Raw genomic sequence first — 22,501 nt, 5'->3', positions numbered from 1 at the left:
AACGCAAAGTATAGTCCTTTGTTCAACACCCCTTCCCAAGGGGCGTCTAGCAGCTGCCATGAAGTGCAGGGGGCCACAGGCAAGAGTTCCTCATTACGGAGCCGAGAATGAGGAGCGGCTGGGAGAGTTGAGAGGGACTGTGGAAGGCGTCAGACCCCGTGGAGGCTCGATCTGCCGCCAGGGCCCACCTCGGTGACTCCGGAGTGCCATGGTTGAGCACTGGGCAGCGTCGCGGTCGAAACTCTGCCTCCTTCCTGCACAGTTTTACGGAGCCGATAACTCCGATTGGTGGTCAGATTTTCCCACCCGATGAATCTTGTAGATTTCACTGCGTCAGTTTTACGGGGCTTTCCTACGAGGGAACACCCACCCTGCGACAGAACGCCCACATGAAACCTGACGCAGGATTCATGTGGCGCAGGGCTTTACAACGTGACGCATCTGCCTAGATGCGTCACGTTGTAAATAAGTTGCAACATGGCGCATTGTTTACGCCGCCACTGCGTCACAAAAGTGACGCAACTGCGGCGTAAAAGTGTCGCAAGGGGCTCGTAAATCTGCCCCCTGGTGAGCAGACACCATTTAATGGCATAAAAGGATGGCGGCTTTCCTCATTAAAACTCCTCCTTGGTAAACATCCCAGCACCGTGAGCATGCCACCATAGACACCCCCCAGGCCCACATGCTGAGGGCCAGGGGAAAGCAGGCCCCCAAAGTCAGTTTCCGACAGCCAGTCCATGTCAGAAAGGCCTACACGGATTTGCTGTCGAAAACCGACATCATAATCCTGATGGTGGTAACAGCGTCCTTAAGGGATTATGGTGCCTTTCCGACTAACCGAAGGCTTCTTTGAGCCAGTCGGAACCACGTGAGATGTAAATGTAAATGTGTTGTATTTGTAAAGCGTACGGCTGCCCACGTGACGGGGCGTCCCGGCGCTGCACTCATACCGCTGTGGAACCCTTCCTGGCTTTTCCATGTGAAATGTCCACTCCTGGGCGCCCCCAAGGTGAAGCCAGGCATCCAAGCGCTGCAGGGGCCTTTGTGGAGATTAAGCAAGCTATTGCCCAGAGTCACAGAGTGGGACCCATGTTTAGAATAGGCACCGAGGCGAGAATTATCAGGTCCGGGGAAGTTGAGTCCAAGAGCCACCGAGGCGGGAATTGAACCCTGGTCCCGGGCCAGACCTCTGCATCAGGGTCTGCTGCTCTAAACATTGAGCCACGCTTCTCCACAGATTCCCCCGCCAGTTTAAACTCTGACCGCTGTCATCCTAATGCAGCGGTTGGACTTTAAACCTACCCAATTTAAACCTACCATGTTCGGTGGAAAGCATCTGACCAGTGGTCGGAGGCTTTCTGACCGACATTGTAATGAGGTCCTTAGTGTCGAGTCCTGGTAGATTTCCGCTCTTCATAACTATACTGCACAAGTTACATCTTTTCCAATCCACGATTGCAAGTTTTGCCTAGTCACTGTGATGACTGTTTAAAAAGACAATGGTCCCTAGACAGTATAGATAATGAGAGGTAATGAATATAGAACAAAGAATCGTTTCTATAGTGTCTGTCTAGCCGGACAGTGTTAAATAACAAATATATTTGTATGCCAAATGTGATCTATATGCAGACTTCTCCTTCTTGACTAAACCGACACTCCCTATGTATGCCACGATTGTCCTTGTGTGGTAGTGCATGGAATAATGATTATACAAATATATTTGTTATTAAACACTGTCCGGCTGGACAGACAATATAGAAACGATTCTTTTTCTATATTCATTACCTCTCATTATCTATACTGTCTAGGGACCATTTTCTTTTTAAACAGTCTAAGCACCCAAGGTCCCTGACCATTTGCTCCTTTAGGTTCTCTTGTTCCATATAACCGTAGTTATTGTGATGAGGCACAGTATTTTTTTCAAATGACGAAGCACCAATTTGTATAAGGAAAAGTTGACCGAAAGGCACATCCCATCAACACAGCTCAGGTAAGCGCAAGGAAATGCAGGTGAATGGCATCCATTTTGTTCAAAACCTGTAAAGGTTCTACTTTTTGCTTCCAGGGGCCAAAATTGTGAAACTCTTCTAATCTTCCTGTGGGTCAATTACTTTGTACTTGCCTGTCATTCAAGCATAACATACTCTACTCTTGGGAGGCAAGGGGCTTGGCTGCTGGCATCCATCTTTCTAATATTATTACAGTCTCTGACACCGAGCTCCTTAGGTTTTACCTGCGTTTTGGCTGCCCTAGCCTGATTTCTGTGCTCTGTTCAACATGGAATGCTTGCAGAGGAGAGAAGAAGGGATAGGAGAGCCGATGATGACGTCTGAATAACTAAAGAGCACGTGGTCACTTGTGGTATGGAGATAATGGCAACACCTCACCACCTCTCCCTCCCATGTGACAGGGATGGAACAAGCTGGTCTCCAACAGAGAGAGGAGGCTTAAGTATCACTGGCCTGATTGTGAGAGGTGTCTGTTTGCCTAAGCACACACCATCACACAAGTGGTTGGAGGCATCTCTCAGACTTATCAGTATATGTCAGCTGAACGGGGCTTAGCCATGGGTGCTGGGTGCTGTAGTAAGCAGGTACACTCTCTCTGAAGAGAGTTAGCTAGCAAACCCTACTGAGTCTAGCTGCAGTCACAGCGGCAAGGTGAACTATGAATTTCATGGTGGCAAAAAAGCACCAAAGAAGAGAAAAGAGAAACATTTTCCATCTTCAAAAAGAAGTGAGTGCTGATAATGATTGTGGCACAACAGCTGGCAACTTGGCTGAGAGTCAACGTGAAATTGCACTAGAAATTATTTAAAAAAAGCTTGGCAAGGTGGAGAAAACAACATCAATAGGTGAATCTCACTTGGAATATATGGAGACTAAGGTGACAGGAGTGGAGGCTTTTATGGACATAGTAGGTATGAAAGTGCAGCAGATGGGGAGCTGAGTGGGCCCGGTAAAAGTTGAGCTAGGTGAAACAATCTGATTTTTGAGGTATTATGTAAGTTGTCCAAGTCCCCCACAAGGTCCCCCGTGATCCACAGATGATAGTGATGATAGCATAATAATCATGGTCCTCAAAGACTCCTTATTGAAAAAAGTGGAGTCTTGAAACATAACCTAAGAGTGAAAGATGGGGAATTGTACTTTTCCAGTCCACCACAGCAACTCAAGTCAGAAAGAAAGAGTGCTAGTTGACAAAAATGAACGCTTAGACATTAGTGTCCCATCCTCTCTGTGGTTTTCAGCACTTTTGAAGAGAAAGCAAGAAGCCAAATTGTAAATGTTCATGCCATTGGAGATAGACCTGGCTGTACTGGATTACATAAACAAGGCAAAGGGATGGTGACATGATGTGATGGCAAGAGTGTTAGTCAATAGCAAATTAGGCTGTTAACACGACTTGAACCTTTGCGTAGGCCCAAGTGGAGGGAGGGTGGAGAATTTTATTTTGTGGAGTGCTGTTGCCTTATCGTTATTTGAACCTCCCTAGTTAGTTCCTGTTGATGCAGAACCTTCGTGGAGCCATCCTTGCCTTACTACCTCTGCCGCATTCTATCCCTTTTTCCGTTGATTGAACCTTACATGTTTCTCTGTAGAGACATCTCGCATTGTCATTTGAAGTGTTATTCTTAGATAAAAATGCTGTGAGGAAAGATTCATTATTCGCTGCAATACCAGCAATTTAAGCCTATTGTCGGTTGTTCCTTCCTTCCAAGATTTTTTGTTTTGTGGTTTACTGACCTTAGCGTAACCTAGTTTGCTATTAATATAAAGTGATTTAAACATAAAAAGATATCTTTCTGTGTAGAATATAGTGGGATATGAATGAGAGGCTAAATGAAGTTTGTCAATCATGTATGATCCATGAACAGCCTCAATAATATTCCTTGACTAGCTGTGGGTTTCATATAGCTATTCGGTTAGTTGATGGTGAGGTAAGGTGAGCTGTTTTAGTCACCTCAGCCAGCAACTGAATCAAGAGTAACTGCCACTCCTAGAGAAACCCTAACACAGAGCCTGATTATGATGGCGGACGTCATGAGTATTGGGACCGGCTGCCTATATGGGGGCAGTCCCGCGAGTGCAATTACAATGAGACCGCCACTGTGGAGGTCGCACTGTGCATTTTTACCATTGCGGTGGGTGCTGCTGGCTGCACCACCCGCCGCAATGGTAAAAATGCAAGTTTGGCATTTCCCTGCACTATGTGGCGGGCACACGCGATGCCTGCCACATAGTGCAGGGAAATGTTGGGCGGCACCACAGGTGTCCCCCAAGTACAAAACTTGAGTGCCCCTGCTGAAGGGGAGCTCGCTACCTGCCCCCAAAGTACATCCCTGCCAGCCTGTGAATGGCAGTTGAACCGCCATATACATGCTGGCGGGTATGCAGCATCCTAATCTGGTGGACACCATTTTGTGGATGCAGGGTGGGTCAGACAGCCAATTGTAATGATTGCCTGTGTCGGACCTGTGGCGGATGGACTTCCCGTCCGCCAGCAATCCGCGCGCCATCCTTATCTGGCGGGTGGAGCTGGGCCGCACGATGGCGGTAAATCCCCCACTGGCAGGCTGCCGGTGGTGGATTCGCCGCTATCCTAATCAGCCCCATAGTGTTTTAGAATGTAGTGACCTAGAGAGGATTAACAGACTATAGCTTACCCTCAAGAGGACAGTAGCACATTAGGACACTACAGTTAGTTTCTTTGCATTGCAGTCATTGCAATACAATTTTAACTTAGCACTGATGTGAAGTCCCTCCTTGATTGAGAATTTGTTTTAGTTTTCGATCGTGAACTAAGGCTAAACATTGACATAGACTTTCTTCTAATGAAGTAGCTGCAGGTGAAGAAATCACAAACATCTAACTATGGACTTTAGTAGTAACAGACGAACAAAACAAGAAGGGCTGAATAAACAGGAAAGATATTTGCTGGGGAAATCAAGTTTCTAGTTCCTATTTTTATCTCATTTTTAGGGGTGGCTCGAAGGCTGTGTTAGTCTGCTGAGAAATGGTGCCAAGCAGAATATCCCCGATAAGAATGGGAGGTTGCCATTGCATGCTGCAACTGCAGAGTCTGATGTGAGGTATGTTTTCTCAGTTTATTTTTATTTATTTTGAAATTAAACAGTTAACAACTTTTTAAGCCTATATCACATATGTTAAAATCCAAAATTGTTCACTTTTAGATAGCTGTTTTGATCATCAGAATAAAGACCTCTTGTTATGTTACAATGCTGTAAATTAAATCCAGAATCGTTTTGCAAAAAAGATCACACATATTCTGCAAGTTATTACCTCCTTGCCATCAAGGGTGGGCCTCATCCATTCATAGTTCATTTTGTACAAGATCATATAAAATAATTGGCATAACAAAAACACCAGGTGCAACGATAAGTGGAATCACAAATGCTAATTATGCTATATCACCTGATCCAAAATGTAATCACAATTACAATTGCACACTGGGCGAGGTGAATAAAATGTCGGGGGGACTCATCATCTTGTAAACGGGACCGACCGACCTCCAGTCTGCCATCCCGTCAACCACATTAGGATCCGACCGAACACTTTTCGGTTGCATTCTGACATTTCCCTATGGAAGCATGCATTACGGCAGTAACCCGGCTGTTACATGCCCCCAATAGGAAATGGGATGTGTTGTGTATCCCTGCAACCCGTGGCAGGCACCTCAAGGTGCCTGCCACGGTGTGCAGGGATTAACAGGGGGGCACCATAGGTGCCCCCTAGGCCCCCAACCAGAGGCCGCAACCACAAGGGGGCCTAGCTGGGGGCCCCTAAACACGCTCTCCAACATGTCTTCCATGTCACACAGGCCAGCATGGAATCCATGCCGGAAACCAGGCATCTTAATCCCAAGGGTGGAAAGGCCTGCCCTTTGGGATTACGAGCGGGTTATGACTGGCCGACTGAGCCAGTTGGAATCCAGTTGGAATGACCGGCTGGTTTCAATTCCGTCCGGATACATAATCAGCTGGTCGTAATTGAAACTGATGAATGTCAAAGGTTTTCCAACCTCCACCATAATAGGCCCCTTGGTCTTTAATCACCTCTGGAACTACAGATGCTGAGCTTCACCCCTAAAAGATTCAGTAATGATATGCAAAGTAATTGCTTACTAAACTTATATACTATGGTGCCTAGTGTGTCCAATTGAAGGTCAGAAATTTGAGTAATAGTTGGTATGACAAAAGCATACTCCTGGGAAGTAATACTAATTAAATGCAGAATTTATATTTCATATGTTAATGGTTTTCCAGTGAACAACACATTATGTTAATAGCCTAAGAACATAAGAGTGCTGCCTGTGAGTAGCCCAGTGCCATGTGTGTAAACAAGCCCATCATTGTCAAGAATATCTTAACAACTATTGGAGTAAATCAGGTCCACTAAGTCCACTTTGTACTGGAATATCGGAATATTCATTATATGAGTCGTTATATTAGTCTGTGTTCATCGTGTCTTCTTACTTCCAATTAAATTCCCAAAATATTTTTATTGAACTTCTGCCCTTAGTATAGAATATATATTCTTTTCCTGAAAGTACTGTATAATTTAAATGTTCTTTTAGTGTCAACTAATATTGCAAGTTGGTATTTTCTTAACAGAACATTCACGATCTTAACAATTAATATTTGCAGTACTGACATATTCAATGGACGTACCAGTATTTTCCTCCCATAAATATAGACTGCTATGTACCCTGGCAATATGCTAGATACTGTGTGCTTACAAGTTTCTCTTGTTCTTGTATGTCAAAAGATCTAAAGGTCAGTTTACAAGTCTCACTAGCCTGACTAACACATGTATTGCACATACATTAGGTAGGTTTTGAAATAATTCCAAAATGAAAGTTAGGTTTGACCAAAAGGGCATACTACGTAAATAAGCATTCTGATCTACAAAATAATTCCAAAGTCCTAAGTATTGATTCAATGGGGTGATCCAGAATTAATGATTCTTAAAGTAAGGTATTGATAGACTGCTTGGCAATGCAGGGTTATATTAGTTTGTTTTGTTTGTAAATATGAGAACATAAGGAAGTATTTGATCACTGGGGGACTAATTAAATCTGATCTACCCAATAATACTTCTCAAAGTTAGACAGCGTGAACTTGCAAACAGGTATATCTCTCTCTAATACCCAGGAGAATCTAATGATATCCATCGCGGGCAATGGTAGCGTCACCCAAAACACATTTTCTGCTTAAGTTGATTAATTAGAAAGTGTATATTTGAGGCATATGTGTCTTCTTTGTTATGTTTATACCTGGATATCTGAATCAAATGCATGACCATATATGATGAAGTCTTCATTTGCCACACGAGTCAGTGAAAATAATTCCAGGTTTGAGCAGATGATACTGAGCCAGAACATTTCCCCATATTTGTGGAAAGGGGACAAGATTTCAGGTAGTGACTGTGAGGAATTAATGAAAAAATTATTCTTAAATGTATTTGCAAATCAAAAATTTTTTTTTTGTTTTTGATAAAGTTTGAATTTTAATATTTTCTTTATATCGAGGTTATATATTTTTTATTTGGAAAATATGTTAAATGTGGTTATTATTTATTGATTGTTAAGTTTAGTTTATGTATATTATTTCTTTATTATAATTAAAAGTAAAATATTTAAGAAATGTATTAATGTATTTTAATATTTCTGACAGTTTTATTAAAATTTGTAATGTTTTTTGCTTTTATAAAATAATAAATGTTATTTCAATTGAATTTGTATATTCGAAATGTGCATTTATCATATATCTTAGTAAACCATTATTTGCATTTTTTAATTTTTTTAATTAAATGATCAATAATATATTCATTAGTGGGATGTTAGGATGTAAGGGAAATTGGGTAATTAGGAAGCATTTGTTATTAGATGTATTTGTTTATAATTTTTTTAGTTTATAAGTAATGTATTTCTAATTTATAGAATTTTAATTATCATTTTATAATATACAAAAATATTAAAGTTTTTTTTAAATGTTCAATTTTTGATGATATAGAATACATTTTACATTTATGTATATGTGTAGTTATTTTATGTGTTTATTATTTTATTTTGATAATAAATTATGTCATTTACATCATTAAGTTTCAAAGTTATATATATATTGCTTGTAAAGGTGTTGTGGAGGATTACAATCTTATAGTTTAAAAATATTTGAATTATATTATTATTTTCATTTATTATGTTTACATTTATTTATATGAATGCTAAATGTTTGTTTATTTTTAGATTTTGTTCACATTTGTTGTTTTATTTTATATTATTTTAAGCTTAAGTTTTAGCGTATTTATATAAATTGTAAAATCTGTATTGTAAGTTATATTTACTTTGTTCAATTATTATTTAAAATGTTGAAAAATTATGTATTGTCTTGTATGAATACTAAATGTTTCCCCTTTAGTAACCAACACAGTACCCACAATGGTTAAGATTGGAGTGGGAATGGTAAATTTAAGCCCTTTAGTGATTACTACCTTCCCCAAATTTGTTTAAATTGGAGTGAAAACAGTAACTTAGGGGCCAATTATGATGTCGGGTGGATTGCCCCCGCCAGGCTGGCGGTAGCCACAGCCAGCCTGGCGGGGGCAATCCGCCCGACATCCGCATTTGTTTTCCCCCCCGCCATATTAGTATGACGGGGGGACCTCGGCGGACGGAAAGACCGTCCGCCGCTATTCCGCCCCGGTCGCCTTGCAGCCGGTGCGGAAAAGGAATAATATGGTGGCGGTGTCTATCAGACACTGCCACCCATATTATGATCGGCAATTGTGGATGCCTTTCTGTGGCGGCAATGCCACCACGGAAAGGCATGCAGAGAATCCCTGCGGGGGCCTGTTGCGGGCCCCCAGGGACTCCGGGGGAGTGGGGGGTGCACATGGGGAGTGCACATGGGGGGTACCTATGGTACCCCCCAGCAGTTCCATGCACAGCATGGCAGGCACCGCGCGGTGCCTGCCATGCTGTGCATGGAAGTGCACAGCATGCTTTCCTGCCATTGTGGCGGGCGGTGCTGAGTGCACCGCCCCCCTACAATGGTAGGAATGTGGGATGCGCCCTCAACTGTGGCGGGTGCATCCTAATGCTTCCGACAAGACCCCCGTCCTTATGGCGGTCCCTACTACCGCAAGGATTGCGTGCGGGCAAAGTCCGCCACCTAATGGGCCCCTTAGTGTCCAAAATCTTTTTCATAATGGTTTAGATTGGTGCGGTAATAGTTAATAGTAAATTTAGCGCCTTTAGGGGTCGATTCTGAGTTTTGGCGGTGCGGGAGGATGCCGTATGCCACATCGGTGCCCCCGCACCGCTGAGACTTGCTGCTTGCCCCCCAGACTCCGACTTTAAAGTTGGCTGGTGTGCAGGCAGCGTGGGGGTCCCGCGGCAGTGCCTATTTCAGAGGTGGCGTGTCTTTGAAAAAGGTACCACAAGGTTCCTCAAGGGCATGGACTCGAAAGTCCATGCCTTGCAGGCACTGGTGTGCATGCACACAGAGGGGCATGTTATGCCCCCTGTGTGCATCGACATGTGGTGGAGGCACAGGAGGCCCTGTAGGGCCCCCTTTGATTCCTCTCCACCACGTTGTAAATGGAAGAGGAACCTCCATGACACCGCCGGCAGAAAGGAAACTTGTAATATGCTGGGTGGGACCACGGTGGTCCCGCCAAGCATATTGTGGCCTCTGACCGCCGCGTCACCTCCAGGGATTGGTGGTTCCCATGGCGGCGGTTCCAGGGTGGTCTAATCACCCAACTCGTAATCAGTCAGTCGGACTGCCAGTGTGGCGGTGGCTGCACCGCCACCACCGCACCCCTACGAGTATGATGATCTTCAGGCTGCCAGACTTGTAATTTGGCCTTTAATGTCCAAATCCTTCCCCAAAATCATTCAGATTGGAGTGTGAATAGCAAATGGAATCCCTTTAGTGCCCAACATCTTCCCCAGAATGGTTTAGACTGGAGTAGCAATATTAAATGTAACCCTTTTTTGTCCAACACCTTACTTAAAATGGTGTAGATTGGAGTGCGAATATTAAATGTGCCCCTTTAATGTCCAAAACCTTCCCCAAAATGGTTTACTTTGGAGAGTGAATAGTACATCTAACCTCCTTTAGTGTGGAACAAACACCATGTCCGAAATTGTTTCTATTAGAGTTGGAAGAGTAAATGTTATCCTTTTGTGTGAAACACCTTTTTTAAAATGGTTTGTAGTTTGGTCTTTTGTATAGTGTGTAGCTTTTTTACAATACATATGAAGGGTTTTATATATTTTTTATTTATGTATTGTATTTATTTTATTGATTGCACATTTTTATTTTTGATACATACTTTTTATGCAAAGAAATAAAAAATTACATGTTACAGTGGTACAACATTTTAATTTGATTTATAATACAGGTTAAACAACATCCTAAGCATTCAATTCAAAACTTAAAGTGAGAAAAAACTTCTATAAATCACAATCATACTATTAGCTTCACATGGTACACAAGCACATCTAACTCGAATAGAAGAAGGGTGTAGGTGAAGCACATGCTGATAATGTGTTGGACTAGCAGTAATTTCTTAGTGCAGATAGATTGATACGGCCCTGTGGAGCTTGTGTTTTATCTCCATGGTTATGGACAAGTCCTTGATTCCAAGCCGGAAGTAACAGCTGCTCTGTTTCTTTCAGTCTGCCTCATTAGCTTAAAGTCAATGGATTAAAGTCTTCCTGGATATGATGATTTCACTAGCAAGTTGAGCATCATGTATTTATCTATCATTTATTTAGCATTGCCAAGGAATTATTAATTGACTTATTGGTTGTGGGAAACATGTTTGATATCTGAGTTGATGGTGCTGATTTGTCAAATTACGTGCAAAATTAATTGCATGACACTAATGACGAAGTCAGTACACTAGACAATTAATTTGTAGTCTGACTGATTTTTTTCCACAGCAGAATTGCTGTTTGGAATTGTTATTAAATGAATATGGCTAGAGCACCTGACACATATGTAGGAGAGAAGGGTCTGCTTTCTATGGTCACCCTCACTTTTTGCTGTGATTCTCTGGTTTTTCGACTTTAGTGTGGCTGTGGGCCTGCTAATCTGACCCACAGCCCAGCTGTTTTCTCTCTAAATTGATACCATGTACTTTAGGTACATACCTGATTGGGTATTGGGTCACCTTCGTGAGCCCCTGTATAGTGTACCATAGGGTGCATCCAAGGCCTACCAGGGGCTGCAATATGTATTATGCCACCCCTGGCTGGCCACCCAAACTGACACCACAGGCTGATCACTCAGCTTGGGTAAGGTGGTGTAATCACCCCTTACTTAGATATAGTATATCTATAGCTTATATATAGACACATATGCACCTATAAGTCACTCCTATGGTAGGCCTCGACAATCCTGGAGGCAGAGTGCTTGGTTTTATGTGAGAGGGTGCTCTAGCATGAGCTGAGCCCCTCTGCAGCTTTTGGAACCACGTCCATATAGCCATACAATATACTCTTAAGCGCATTATAATCCTCGCGGTTAATGCTAACTTTGGTTTGGCTTTATCAAAACATGTTGTGTAAGGTGTCAAACACTTTGGAATACTACCACCCCGCCAGTTCTGGCGGCGGGGGTATCATTACACCCTTCTAGAGGGAGAAGACATGTAGTTACTGCTTTACCCGGTTAAAGTTAAACAGAGACTCAGCATCACAAAATGGATGCTGCTGCCACAGACACGAGTCTGACCTCCTGCAGCTGGATGAAACTCCGGCAAGGGAGGCCTGGACAATAGGTTTCCTGTCGAGGGAGGTGCTAGCACCTGCTAGCACCTCCCCAGACAGCCTGTAGTGTATTGGGGCAGGGTGGGTCGAATGGAAAGATGCTTTTCCAGACACTACCTGAGGCACACAAGGTGCTCCATGCATAGCCCGGTTCAAACCAGTTGCTGGGGCACTCCAGCCCCGCTCTGGCGCGAAACTGGACAAAGGGAAAGGGGTGTAATCCAGCTGCGGCCCGTGGAGGGAGTTGGGGTGGGGCAGGCAGGCGGGGCAGGGGAGGGGCAGGGTGGGGGGTGATAAACAACGGAATCTGGATGATTGCAGGTAAGTAAACAATTGCATTAATAAAACGAATTTCGTTCCGTGCCCTGCATCACAAAATGCGATGCAGTGCGCGCTACGAAATTCGTTTTATTAGTTTAATTGTTTACTTACCTGCAATCATCCAGATTCCGTTGTTTATCAGCCCCCACCCTGTCCCTCCCCTGCCCCGCCTGCCTGCCCCAACGCAATTTCCTCCATGGGCCGCGGCTGGTGTAACCACCCCCTTCTCAGGGTCCACCCATAGGAGGGACCTAGCAGGTAATCCAGCCCCTAAAATCAGTATAAAGAAAGGAGCTGTGTCTAGAGACATTAGATTATCCTGGACTGAAACTCTGAAATGAAACTCTTGGACCTTCGACATTCTATACCGACTAGAAGACTGAAGACATATCCCTTGTGGTCAAGGAGTGACCACCCTGTGCAAACAGGCACCACCAGTAACTTGCTGGTTTGCTTTGTCGACTCTCCTGCCGGAACCCGAAGTCTCAGAGACTCAGGAACTGGACTTCCAGACTTCTCCGACTCCGATCCACATCCACAGCAAAGCTGAGACCCGTGGCGGACACGAGAGACGTGGGAACGGACACCCTGGACTACCTGCACTTTGCCAACAGTGCAACTACCGAGGCACCCTCGCAGTTGTGCTTTGGGGTTTGAGAAGCCCCAGACCCGAGCGCCATTTGCACCGAAGCTCAGCCCTTCACACTCCACGAGTGCCGTGTGGGGCCTGCTCTTGCGTTTCAGCTTGACGCGTCTTCCTGGTTGCTAGCCCGTTGGCTAATTAGCCCTCCGAAGACTTGCTTTTAAAACTACATCGTGTTCCTGGTTGCTCCAGGCTGGCTCCAGCTTCCATGCGAAGGAGAAGCTCCCCAGACTTTGCTGGTCTGAACTGAAGCCCATCTTCCCTTCCTGCGTGGATTGTGTTTGCCAAGGCTTGTTGGGTCGGATACCGACACCACAGTCAACTGGATCCTTTGTGGGAGAGCTCAAATCCAGCTCCTGGTCATCGTCGATGCCTCCTGGTCCTCGTGGCTGCAGAGACAAGCTTCACCTTCTTCACCTGAAACACTCGACATCGCCTGGTTCCTTCCTTGTTCCATCCTGGTCACTGGCTAGTGACCCAGACTCTGTCCCCTCTGCTTTCAGGTTCTTCTCATCTTCGATCCACCCTTGTATCCACCCGGACACTTTTCTTCTGATCGCCTGCAGCACTTCTTTGCAGCTCTCCATAGGAAACAGCAACGAAACCCGACACAAAAAGACACCTATGCACCCGGCTACCCTGGGTGAGGTAACTCGAGTACTCCGGTGCTCCCGTGGTGTTGACCCTCGAAGTGTCCTAGTTTAAAAGGGTTTTACCGTAGTCTATCCGGAAGTGTCCTTAATCAACTACTTTGTAACTTTTACGTTCCCATTATAACTTAATGGTAACTCGCGACTGTGTTCCCACACTGCACGCGGTTCCCGTGGGTCTCCTACTTCCTAACCTTTGGTTCTGTAGTGTAACCCCAGCAATTCCCTACGCCCTAGGCCTATTCACTATTCCTGAAGTGGTCCTTACACCACTTACTTAGTATATGGTTTGTGAGGCCCCTAGGGCAGAATTGTATTTGTGCAACTTATAGTATACTTAATGAGTAACTTGTTACGTATCTCGAACTCTGACCATATTAAGAGTGCAGAGGGGTTGTGTTAGTGATAAATACATATATATTTGATATATACCTTGTGTGGTGTCCTTTCATTTGGTATTCAATGGATTATATATGGTAAAACAGCTGGCTTCACATGCTCTCTGACGTTTTAGCCTAAGACTGCTGGTCCATGCTACCACTAGGATAGCTTGTCTATAAGGTTGACTTTACAACCACCATCAATAAGGGTCGTTTAGACTGTGCAAGGTGCCCACTAGAATAGTGGACATCATATGCCAGGCTAACCTCTCATAACATATTTTAATACTTGGAATTACATTAGCTCTAGAAAATAAAGAGGATATTCGCTTACACATTACATTGAATCATCATAATATAAGTATATGGAGGCAGTTCTGTGAGTGGTAATTAGATGTATGTTTACAAATCAACCCAGCTGGTTGAGTTCAGGGGTAATGTATATAGGTCACTTTCATTGATAAAGCTCAATCATGTCTATTGGTGGAGTTATAGGGGAATAGGTCAAGCCTAATGGGAACCTCAAATGTGAGGACTTTAGGTATATAGGCCAGTAGACTTAAAGTCAGTGGCGTAACAAAAGCCCTAGCAGCTCCCACAGATCCCCTCCGCAGCACTGGCAGGTCCCTGGACTGTTTCTCCGAACTGGATCCGGAGCGCGGGGTGCCCCAAGAATGTACTTTGAAGTGGGGCCTCCTTAATTTTCTTTACTCCACTGCTTAAAGGTAATGTGTATATGTCGCTGTTAAAGTGAAACTCATGGGCCGTATTATGAGGGGCTGCTCTAGTCCAGAAAAGAGTCCACTGCTTGTTTTAACGCACCCGTTGCGAGTAAAGTGAATTAAGTTAATACAATATTTTTCTAAGATAGCCCTCATTACGAGTCCAGGGTTAAATTCTGATCCATGTGGAAACTTGTGTTTGCACAGGAATCAGAATTAAGAGTTGTGTGATAATCATCACACCCTCAACTCGTTGAATTGTTCGTGTCCCTTGCTCATTTGTTCCACTTTGTGATATTTGCCTATGTACTTGATTTGAAAGTTTCCTGCCACCATCATTTTATAGTAAATGTGGTACTTGAGAATTTCTTTTAAGCTTTGACCAAATGAGTCCATGGCACGAACTCTCTGAGTTTTTGGGGGTTAAAGTAACAGTTAATTAGGAGCAAGGGAGAAGCCTTCTGACCTAATCTTAAGCCTTTTATGGATACCGCTTGCAAACCCCCGTGGATTTGCATCCACGGCGAGATTAAGATTTTGTCTGATTGCTTTATGAAAATCGAGAGGCCACCTGAAGGCCACACAAACAGGCTTGTACATGTGGCCGGTTGGAAGATTTAGTAGAACCCATATAATACTGTGGAATTTCATGCCCATGTTTCCTGCATGCATAACGTAGAGTTGAAGCCAGGCCTGCCACATTCCATGAGATGATTGAGAGCTGATTTTGTATTGCCTGTTTCCCGATCCTCGGTCTTAAACAAAGCAAAGAGCAGTGTTGCATTGTGTTAGGAGGAGTGGTGTTAGTTACATCTCTGGGGCCTTGAGGGCTGGTTTCTACTCATGGGGTTCTGAATTGACATTTGATATCTGATGTTTCTTTCCTTGATTCCTCAGTGTACTATCAAGGGGTTAGAGATGCTATTGTGGTGCTTAATAGCCAGTCATGGGTTGCACCCCATGCACCCTTCAGGACGCTTCAGCGAGGAACAGCTGTATTCGCCCTAAGTAGAACATGCAGGTATTTGTGGGAAATATAGTTGAACCTCAATGCCCCATTCCTTGAAGGTGAGGGCTTCTCACAGATGGCGTCTCTGATTGCAGTTGAACCCCAGTTTGTGGTTGTGGACTCTGATGTCTCATTGCCAGGGGTGTGGGCAAATTTAACCGAAATAAGCTCGTTGAGGTAAGGATTTTTCAGAGATGGAATATGTTGAAATAATCGCAGCAGAGTCAACTTGTTTAATATATCCAGAGGGCCATTCAAGAAGAAGTGTGGAATAAATGCTAAAGCTGCATCGTGGTTGGCGGCCCCCTTCTGTGCAGATCCATTTGTGGAGGTTTGAGTTGGTTCCCCCAGTTGCAAAATGAGGGGTTCATTACTGTCTCTTCACAGTGAGCTCGGTTGCTGGATATTCCTGAGGTGAGTGGGCAAGTACAATTGACTGTGATCGTCCATAAGGTGGTTAGATTGCAAAAATCTTCTACGGTTTCCTCCAGCTTCATTTTCCTCCCTTGGAAACTGGCACTGAAGGGGATTAATGGTTACTGGCTCTTCCTCGGCACATGTACCCTGTAAGATGCCTCTTGTGGATTCCCTTATGTCAGAATTCAGGTTATCTTGAGCCTGACCATTGCTTCTCAAGGGAAGCCGTGGAGTTCTTGTAGTTTCCTAGATGTAAAGCTGTTTAGTTTTGCAGCGCTTGTCTAAAAGTGGCAGAGACCTGGAGAATTACGGTGGCGTATTCTCCGTTTGGTTGTGCCGTTCCTTTTATGTTAAATGTAGGACAAGAGTCCATGATTGCTAGTCAACTCTGGCACAAGGTAGTGATTTCCTGTTCTCCCAGTTTAATTGAGGTGGGCCCGAACTACGCATTAGCGTAGCATCATTTTCTGCAGTGGCCCGGGTTGTACTCTTTACGTGAGGGGGAGACCAATTAGGAGCGTATATTTCCTAGTACTTGGGATTTTATAGCTGGAGGCGTTTGTGCTCCCTTTTTGTCCCTTGATTCGGTTATCTGTTGCATTGTTGGCAGGGATGTCTCCCCAATCCCTTATAGTGCCATACTGTTTTCAATAGGCCGTCTGCCTTATTTACCGCCACGGTTGAAAATTGGGAAAAATTTAACTATCTTTCCTTGTTGTCTAGGTGCACCTACTGTGAAGTTTGGTCCTGTTGTCGCCGGCTACGTTTTTAGGTCTTGCCTGGTGGCGCAGCGCGAAAGCGCTGTCGCCAGCGAGATCTATTGTCATCGACTTGCCTCGGAAGGGAGACAGGAGAGGGGCACGCGCAGGGCGAATGGAGGTCGTGAACATGCCCGTGAACACACGCGATGTGCACATCTCCTGTCCCCCTTCCGTCCACGCAAGCCAGCTGCATGCAGTAACTGCGTTAACCACAAGACGCAGCAGGATAGCATAGACCACAATTGCACCCACTCAAGAGTCCATTTATAAGCACTTAAAAAAGGATGGTAGCCTCTCTCAACTCAAGCTCTATAAAAGTGTTAAGGGCCGTTGCGCTATAAACCCCCCCTCCTGCCCCCCCCCACCCCTGACAGGATAAAACACTTCAGGGCCTACAGTTCAAGGAGGCTGTCGTGCTATCAATTCCCCCCGACAGGATTAACGATCTGTCACTCGGCCAGCTCTCACCTGCTAAACTCCAGCAGAGTTCTACACGTCCTCCGCCAACAAACACACATGCACCAGCCGCACCCAGCCACCACACACATACTCGCCCCCATCAACGCGCGCATGGCGTGCTTTCGCTTTGCCTTCCTCCGGTGTTTCAGCCCTCGCTCAGGTTTTCCCGCCCGCTGTGGCCCCCTCTCTTCCTCCCTCGCAGCTCTCTCCCCTCCTCTCCCTGCCTCCTCTTCGACCCCCTCTTGTCTTCCTCCCTGCTCTTTTTTTCTCAGGTTTGTCTTGGACGGGTGGCTAGCACAGCGGATAATGCATACACTGTAGAGATAGAGTAGGTCCCAGCCTCGGATCAAACACGAACGCAGTGGGACTTAACAATAAGGTTATAACGAGTTCTGTTTGCCCAAAAAAAAAAACATGTTCTTAGTGAGTTTTGCATTAAAGCCATCACTTTTTGATCAGTGAGGACATATATACGCAAAAGACGACCAGTTATGTATTTTTTTAAATTAAGATTTATGATGAACATCTCGGTTATTTGATCTGGTCTGTTGTGGAGATCTGCATTTCGAGCAGCAACATCCTCATTGGGGCAATTTAGCAAATACATCTCACATTTTTTACAATGCCCATGAAAGGATGTCTAAACACTTGTCGCTCTCTCTGAACAGCCTACCACACTAACCCAGTAGAAGACTTAGAAAAGGGGTGCTTTAGAAATCCATAGAATTGAGCAGAGGTGTCAGCTCACCTTCATACTACTGTGTGATCTTCGGTCATTTACACACCCTGAACATCACACATGGGATTGAGATAGTCGTGCATGAGGTTTGGTATATCTTTCAGGCAAACTGTTTACACCAGGAAGCTACAATAGGCAAAATTCAAATGTATTTCCATTAAAAGCTGCGAGTAACCTAGCGTGCGTGCCTGTCTATAGATCTATATGTGTATACACCCCCCCTTAACGAGATCCTTTTGAAGGTGACCCCAGTAGTATAATCTATGGTCCATTTTGTGCCCACTCCTCCCCGTCCCCCCCTTAAATATAATTTCCAGAGACACTACTGCCTTGAGGCAGAAAGGCACTGAAGGAAAGATCACACAAAACAATAGACGGCTCTGGCCTACTGAAATACTATTCAAGGATTCGTTATTTAACAATGCCTCACTCAGTGTTCACAGAGAACCTTCAGCGCACCTCTTCACTTCATCCCAGAAATTGAATGTTTTCATCATCCAGCGAGTTTGTAAAGTACAATGTTGGTAGCGACCTCCCTGAACTAATGCCTGTGTGACCATAACGTTTCCGATTTGGGACAGAACATTTCAGTGGATTGATTGCTTGGTAATGTAATTATTTTATAAAGAACCTTACCGGTCATCAATTTTATTCGAGAAGTTCTTATAAAGACCTGCAAATGTCCTACGCACACCTATGTGGTCTGTGTAGGTCTATTGTATAGTACAGAACAGTATTGTCTACTCATGGGGCCTATTTAATCTACACAGGGGTCAGTCATTCCTTTACACCATCGGCAATGCAGTGTCCTACACACAATAGGTAGTTTCACTGTGTGGTTTGTCTACCTAGACAACAATATTTATTTTATTCACTTCATGTCTTGTGGGTGCACAGTGTGAACTAATGTTTTGAAGCGCCAAGAAGGTCTATCAACAGAGAGAAGCTGGGTCCTCTGATGTAAAGTACGTGCAGTCATTGCTCAGCCACCCCCACTCCCCAATCTTCACAAGCTCCCAAAGGTGACACTACAGCAGTTTGTGAAGATGCTTAACGAGGTTTGCTCAAAGGTCCACGTGACAGGCAGATATCCATTTTTGGACCAAATACACAAATTAATCACATGTGACAGAGTGCTCTCGGCCTTGTCTACAACCATAAGCAGGCTTGGAAAATATCTAGCAGGGTGGGAGGCTGGTCTTCTAGCCAATGTCTAGCCCATCTATAAACCATCCAATACTAGTTTTTTCTAAAGTGATAGACAAGGGCTTCATAAAAGAATGTTTGGACCGTTCTCTCCAGCCGGTTGTAGTGGACTGGTCCTGCCACCAAACCCAGGGCTCCCTCAGTCCTGCCAAGTTTCCCATGTCCATGTGTGATGTTCAGCTCTAGTCCAGGTTTTTTTTCCCCTTTTTTTTAATCCTGGGATTTGCAGTCCGGTTTATTCCACTATAAACAAGCATAAAGGGTGGAAGACTGCTGGAAGTGAGTTAAGGCTGTGCTGAGTAGAACGTTTGTCTGACAGAAGATTCATGGGGAGTGTAGCAATATTGTTGGAAAGACCTGGCTCCGAGTTTTTTCAGGATTTAGGTGTCCAAAGGGTCACTGAGTGCGGCACTGAATCCGCTGTTGGTGTGGGGTTGCTGGATGAGATTTCTTGGTGGTCTGGATGTATATTTCTAAGTATGGGATTTTTTCATTGTCTAGCAGAGCCCACCAACCGTCTGGCAGCCAGGTTAGTTTGTCGATTAGTTGGGTACAAAAACAAAATTGGCCCATTTCTATCTGGCCTAGTTTGTTCTAGCAATATTAGCCTAGTTCCTAGGTCTGCTAGGATTGTGGCAATCAACTGTATTAGAACGATCTGTAGCTCAATTTTTTGTGATTGCCATAGACGAGCTTTGGCTATTGTGTCTTGTTTGAAAGTTTGGTAGGCCAAGTTTGAAGTAGCTGGGCTTACAGGGCTAGCTGGCGCAACAGCAGTTTCATAGGATTGATGCAAAGAGTTGAGGTTAGAGCTTGGTGTCCTCTTGAGTAGGGGCGTGTGTGCGGGAGACGCTTCCATTTGTGCGTCTATCTGTGAAGCTGGGCATTGATCTGACAAGGCCCCCTCGCTCATTTTCTGATGTGCTCCACCTCCTCAACTTCTTAGGTGATGGTGGTTGCGGAACCACTGTTGTTGATGAAGTTACTTGAGACTCTATTCCAATGGGTGAATTTCTTATGTGAATCTAAACTTATGTCATAAAGGAATTGTTCTGCCTTGCCACCCCCTCTGGGTCAAAGTTTGGTAGAGCGTTGGATGGGGATTTGCTCACCTGAATTTGCCCCCATGGGATCTGGAGACTCTGAACTCGTCAAGACCAGCTTGTTTAGAAATAAGGAGAACCTTGTGTTTTCCTTTGGATTCTTTGTGAGATGTGGGAGGTCTGGACTTAAATGGGAGGAGGCCGTCCGAAAGCTCTCTTGGGGCGAGATGGCGCTCTTTATCAGGTCTGCTTCCCTTTTTCTGGTCAAGTTTCTTTTTTTAACCCTGCTGTGAGCCCAACGCACAATGTAACGGTAATGGCACTCTGACACTGATTCCAGAAAGCACTCATCAATTCCTTTGTCCTTTGTTCTTTTGATCCTCTCCTTTTTTTCTTTCTATTTTTTTTTTTGCATACTGGCGGGGCGGTATGTGGTCTTCTCAACTGGCCTTCTTAACAGTTCAGCACCCCGTGCTTGAGCGATCCGAGGCCCAAGCTGCAATGACAGACAGCAAACAACAAAGGAGGCTTACTGAGGCCACCTGTTGCAGGGGCTAGCTACCTGGATTCTGCAGTGGGTCATAGGGTGACCCAGGAAGTGGGGGTTAGAGCAGCTAGACCCTTTAGCTTTAGCTTGTTGGCTTAAAGATCCCCCCCCCCCAGCCACCGCCAGAGGTCCAAGGTTCTGAGGAGGCAGCAGTAAGAGAGGGGGCACCCAAAAAGCCCTACAAACCCCCCCCTACGGCAGTTGCTTCTCCACCAGGAGAAAAGGGGGGCTTGAACGAGAGCACATGGGTAGCCCAAGCCTGGCCTGACTTCTGCCGGGCTGGCCAGCAGTTATGCTAACTCCTAATTTTCCACCTACCTCCAAGTTGCTACACTGGACCGGTGGCCCAATAGTGAGGCTGGTACAGGGCTCATACAAGACTTCCTGGTGTGGTAAAGGAGGAGGCTGGCTGGATACCAATAGCTGCTGCATCAGAGAGATTGGGCCCCTGGTGCACCTGTGGTGAGTGGGGCCAACCAGGCAGACCACAGACCGCACCTCAGACTAACCAGGCCGCCTCCGCATACCCCCTGTGACGCTCACCCCGCAGTCGCTGACTGACGGCAGCCGCATTCGCCCAGGCCGCTTCTACCGTACATTGCCTCACTTTAGCCGGGATGAGTGCCGTGGTCGGAAGACTTAGAATCTTGGAATCAATGAACCCCTGAGCAGGCTCCGGAGCCCTGAGCCTTGAGGTAATGGCTGCTGCAGCTCTCCTCTCTGACCTGCTTGCCCAGCCTCTCACGTCAGCTTCAGAGAATCTGGTGAAGGAGGAAATTTGAGGTAAAGATGAAAATATGGGAACATAGTTCAGAGGTTTGGGCATACAATAGTTGGTACCTTGCTCCACACTTTAGAAGCGATGTAGGAAAAGGCTCGACCGCTGGATATGGTTTTTCCTATGCGTGGGATGTGTGCAAGTAGTACTCCAGATGAGTGGAGGTCTATGGACGGTTTGTGAAAGCAGATGCGATTGTTGAGATATGCTTGGCCAGTGTTATGTAGTGCCTTGAAAATGTGGGTGAAAAGTTTGAATTGTGCTTGTTTGAGTATGGGGAGCCAGTGAAGCACCTTCATGTGTTGATCCTTGCCTAGATGTTGTTCTCGTAGTCCTGCTTGTTTGTGACCATGGCGCACTCAATAGTTTTGCAGGTGCTGATTGGAAGCCATTTGAAAATCTTCAAGGGATGAAAGCCTCCTCATCGTGCTTCAACACCCTGCGTATGCTTCGCAAGATCTTCCGCTGGATCCCGACCGAGACCAGGAAGACTGTCACCCAGGCACTCGTCACCAGCCGACTGGACTACGGAAACGCCCTCTACGCCGGAACCACAGCCAAGCTACAGAAAAGACTCCAGCGCATCCAGAACGCCTCCGCCCGACTCATCCTGGATGTCCCCCGACGCAGCCACATCTCCAGCTACCTGAGGAACCTGCACTGGCTCCCCGTCGACAAGAGGATCACGTTCCGGCTCCTCACCCACGCACACAAGTCTCTCCACGACCTGGGCCCCAAGTACCTCAACGACCGCCTGACCTTCTACACGCCCACCCGCCAGCTACGGTCTACCAGCCTCGCCCTCGCAGCCGTACCACGCATCCGAAGAGCCACCGCCGGAGGAAGATCCTTCTCTTACCTGGCTGCCAAGACTTGGAACTCCCTCCCCATCCACCTTCGGCTGACCCAGGACCATCTCGCCTTCAGGAAACAACTCAAGACCTGGCTGTTCGAGCAGTAGCATACCCCTCCCCCCAAGCGCCTTGAGACCCTCCCGGATGAGTAGTGCGCTATACAAATGGCG

At 45.5% G+C, this 22,501-nt stretch overlaps 1 protein-coding gene across 1 annotated transcript in view; it reads left to right on the top strand.

The window, feature by feature from the left end:
• The window catches only part of ANKRD55 (ankyrin repeat domain 55), a 747,192-nt gene that overhangs the window by 97,649 nt on the left and 627,042 nt on the right, over positions 1-22,501 (top strand). Inside the window, exon 4 of the mRNA XM_078677760.1 lies at positions 4,983-5,092. Within this exon, the coding sequence (XP_078533886.1) occupies positions 4,983-5,092 (110 nt within the window). The remainder of the gene's footprint in view (positions 1-4,982; positions 5,093-22,501) is intronic.

The sequence above is a fragment of the Lissotriton helveticus genome, chromosome 2_1, assembly GCF_964261635.1.
Source record: "Lissotriton helveticus chromosome 2_1, aLisHel1.1, whole genome shotgun sequence".
In the NCBI taxonomy this organism is placed as follows: Eukaryota; Metazoa; Chordata; class Amphibia; order Caudata; family Salamandridae; genus Lissotriton; species Lissotriton helveticus.
Note: the sequence above shows the minus strand (reverse complement) of the source record. Positions and strands in the feature narration are given on the sequence as shown.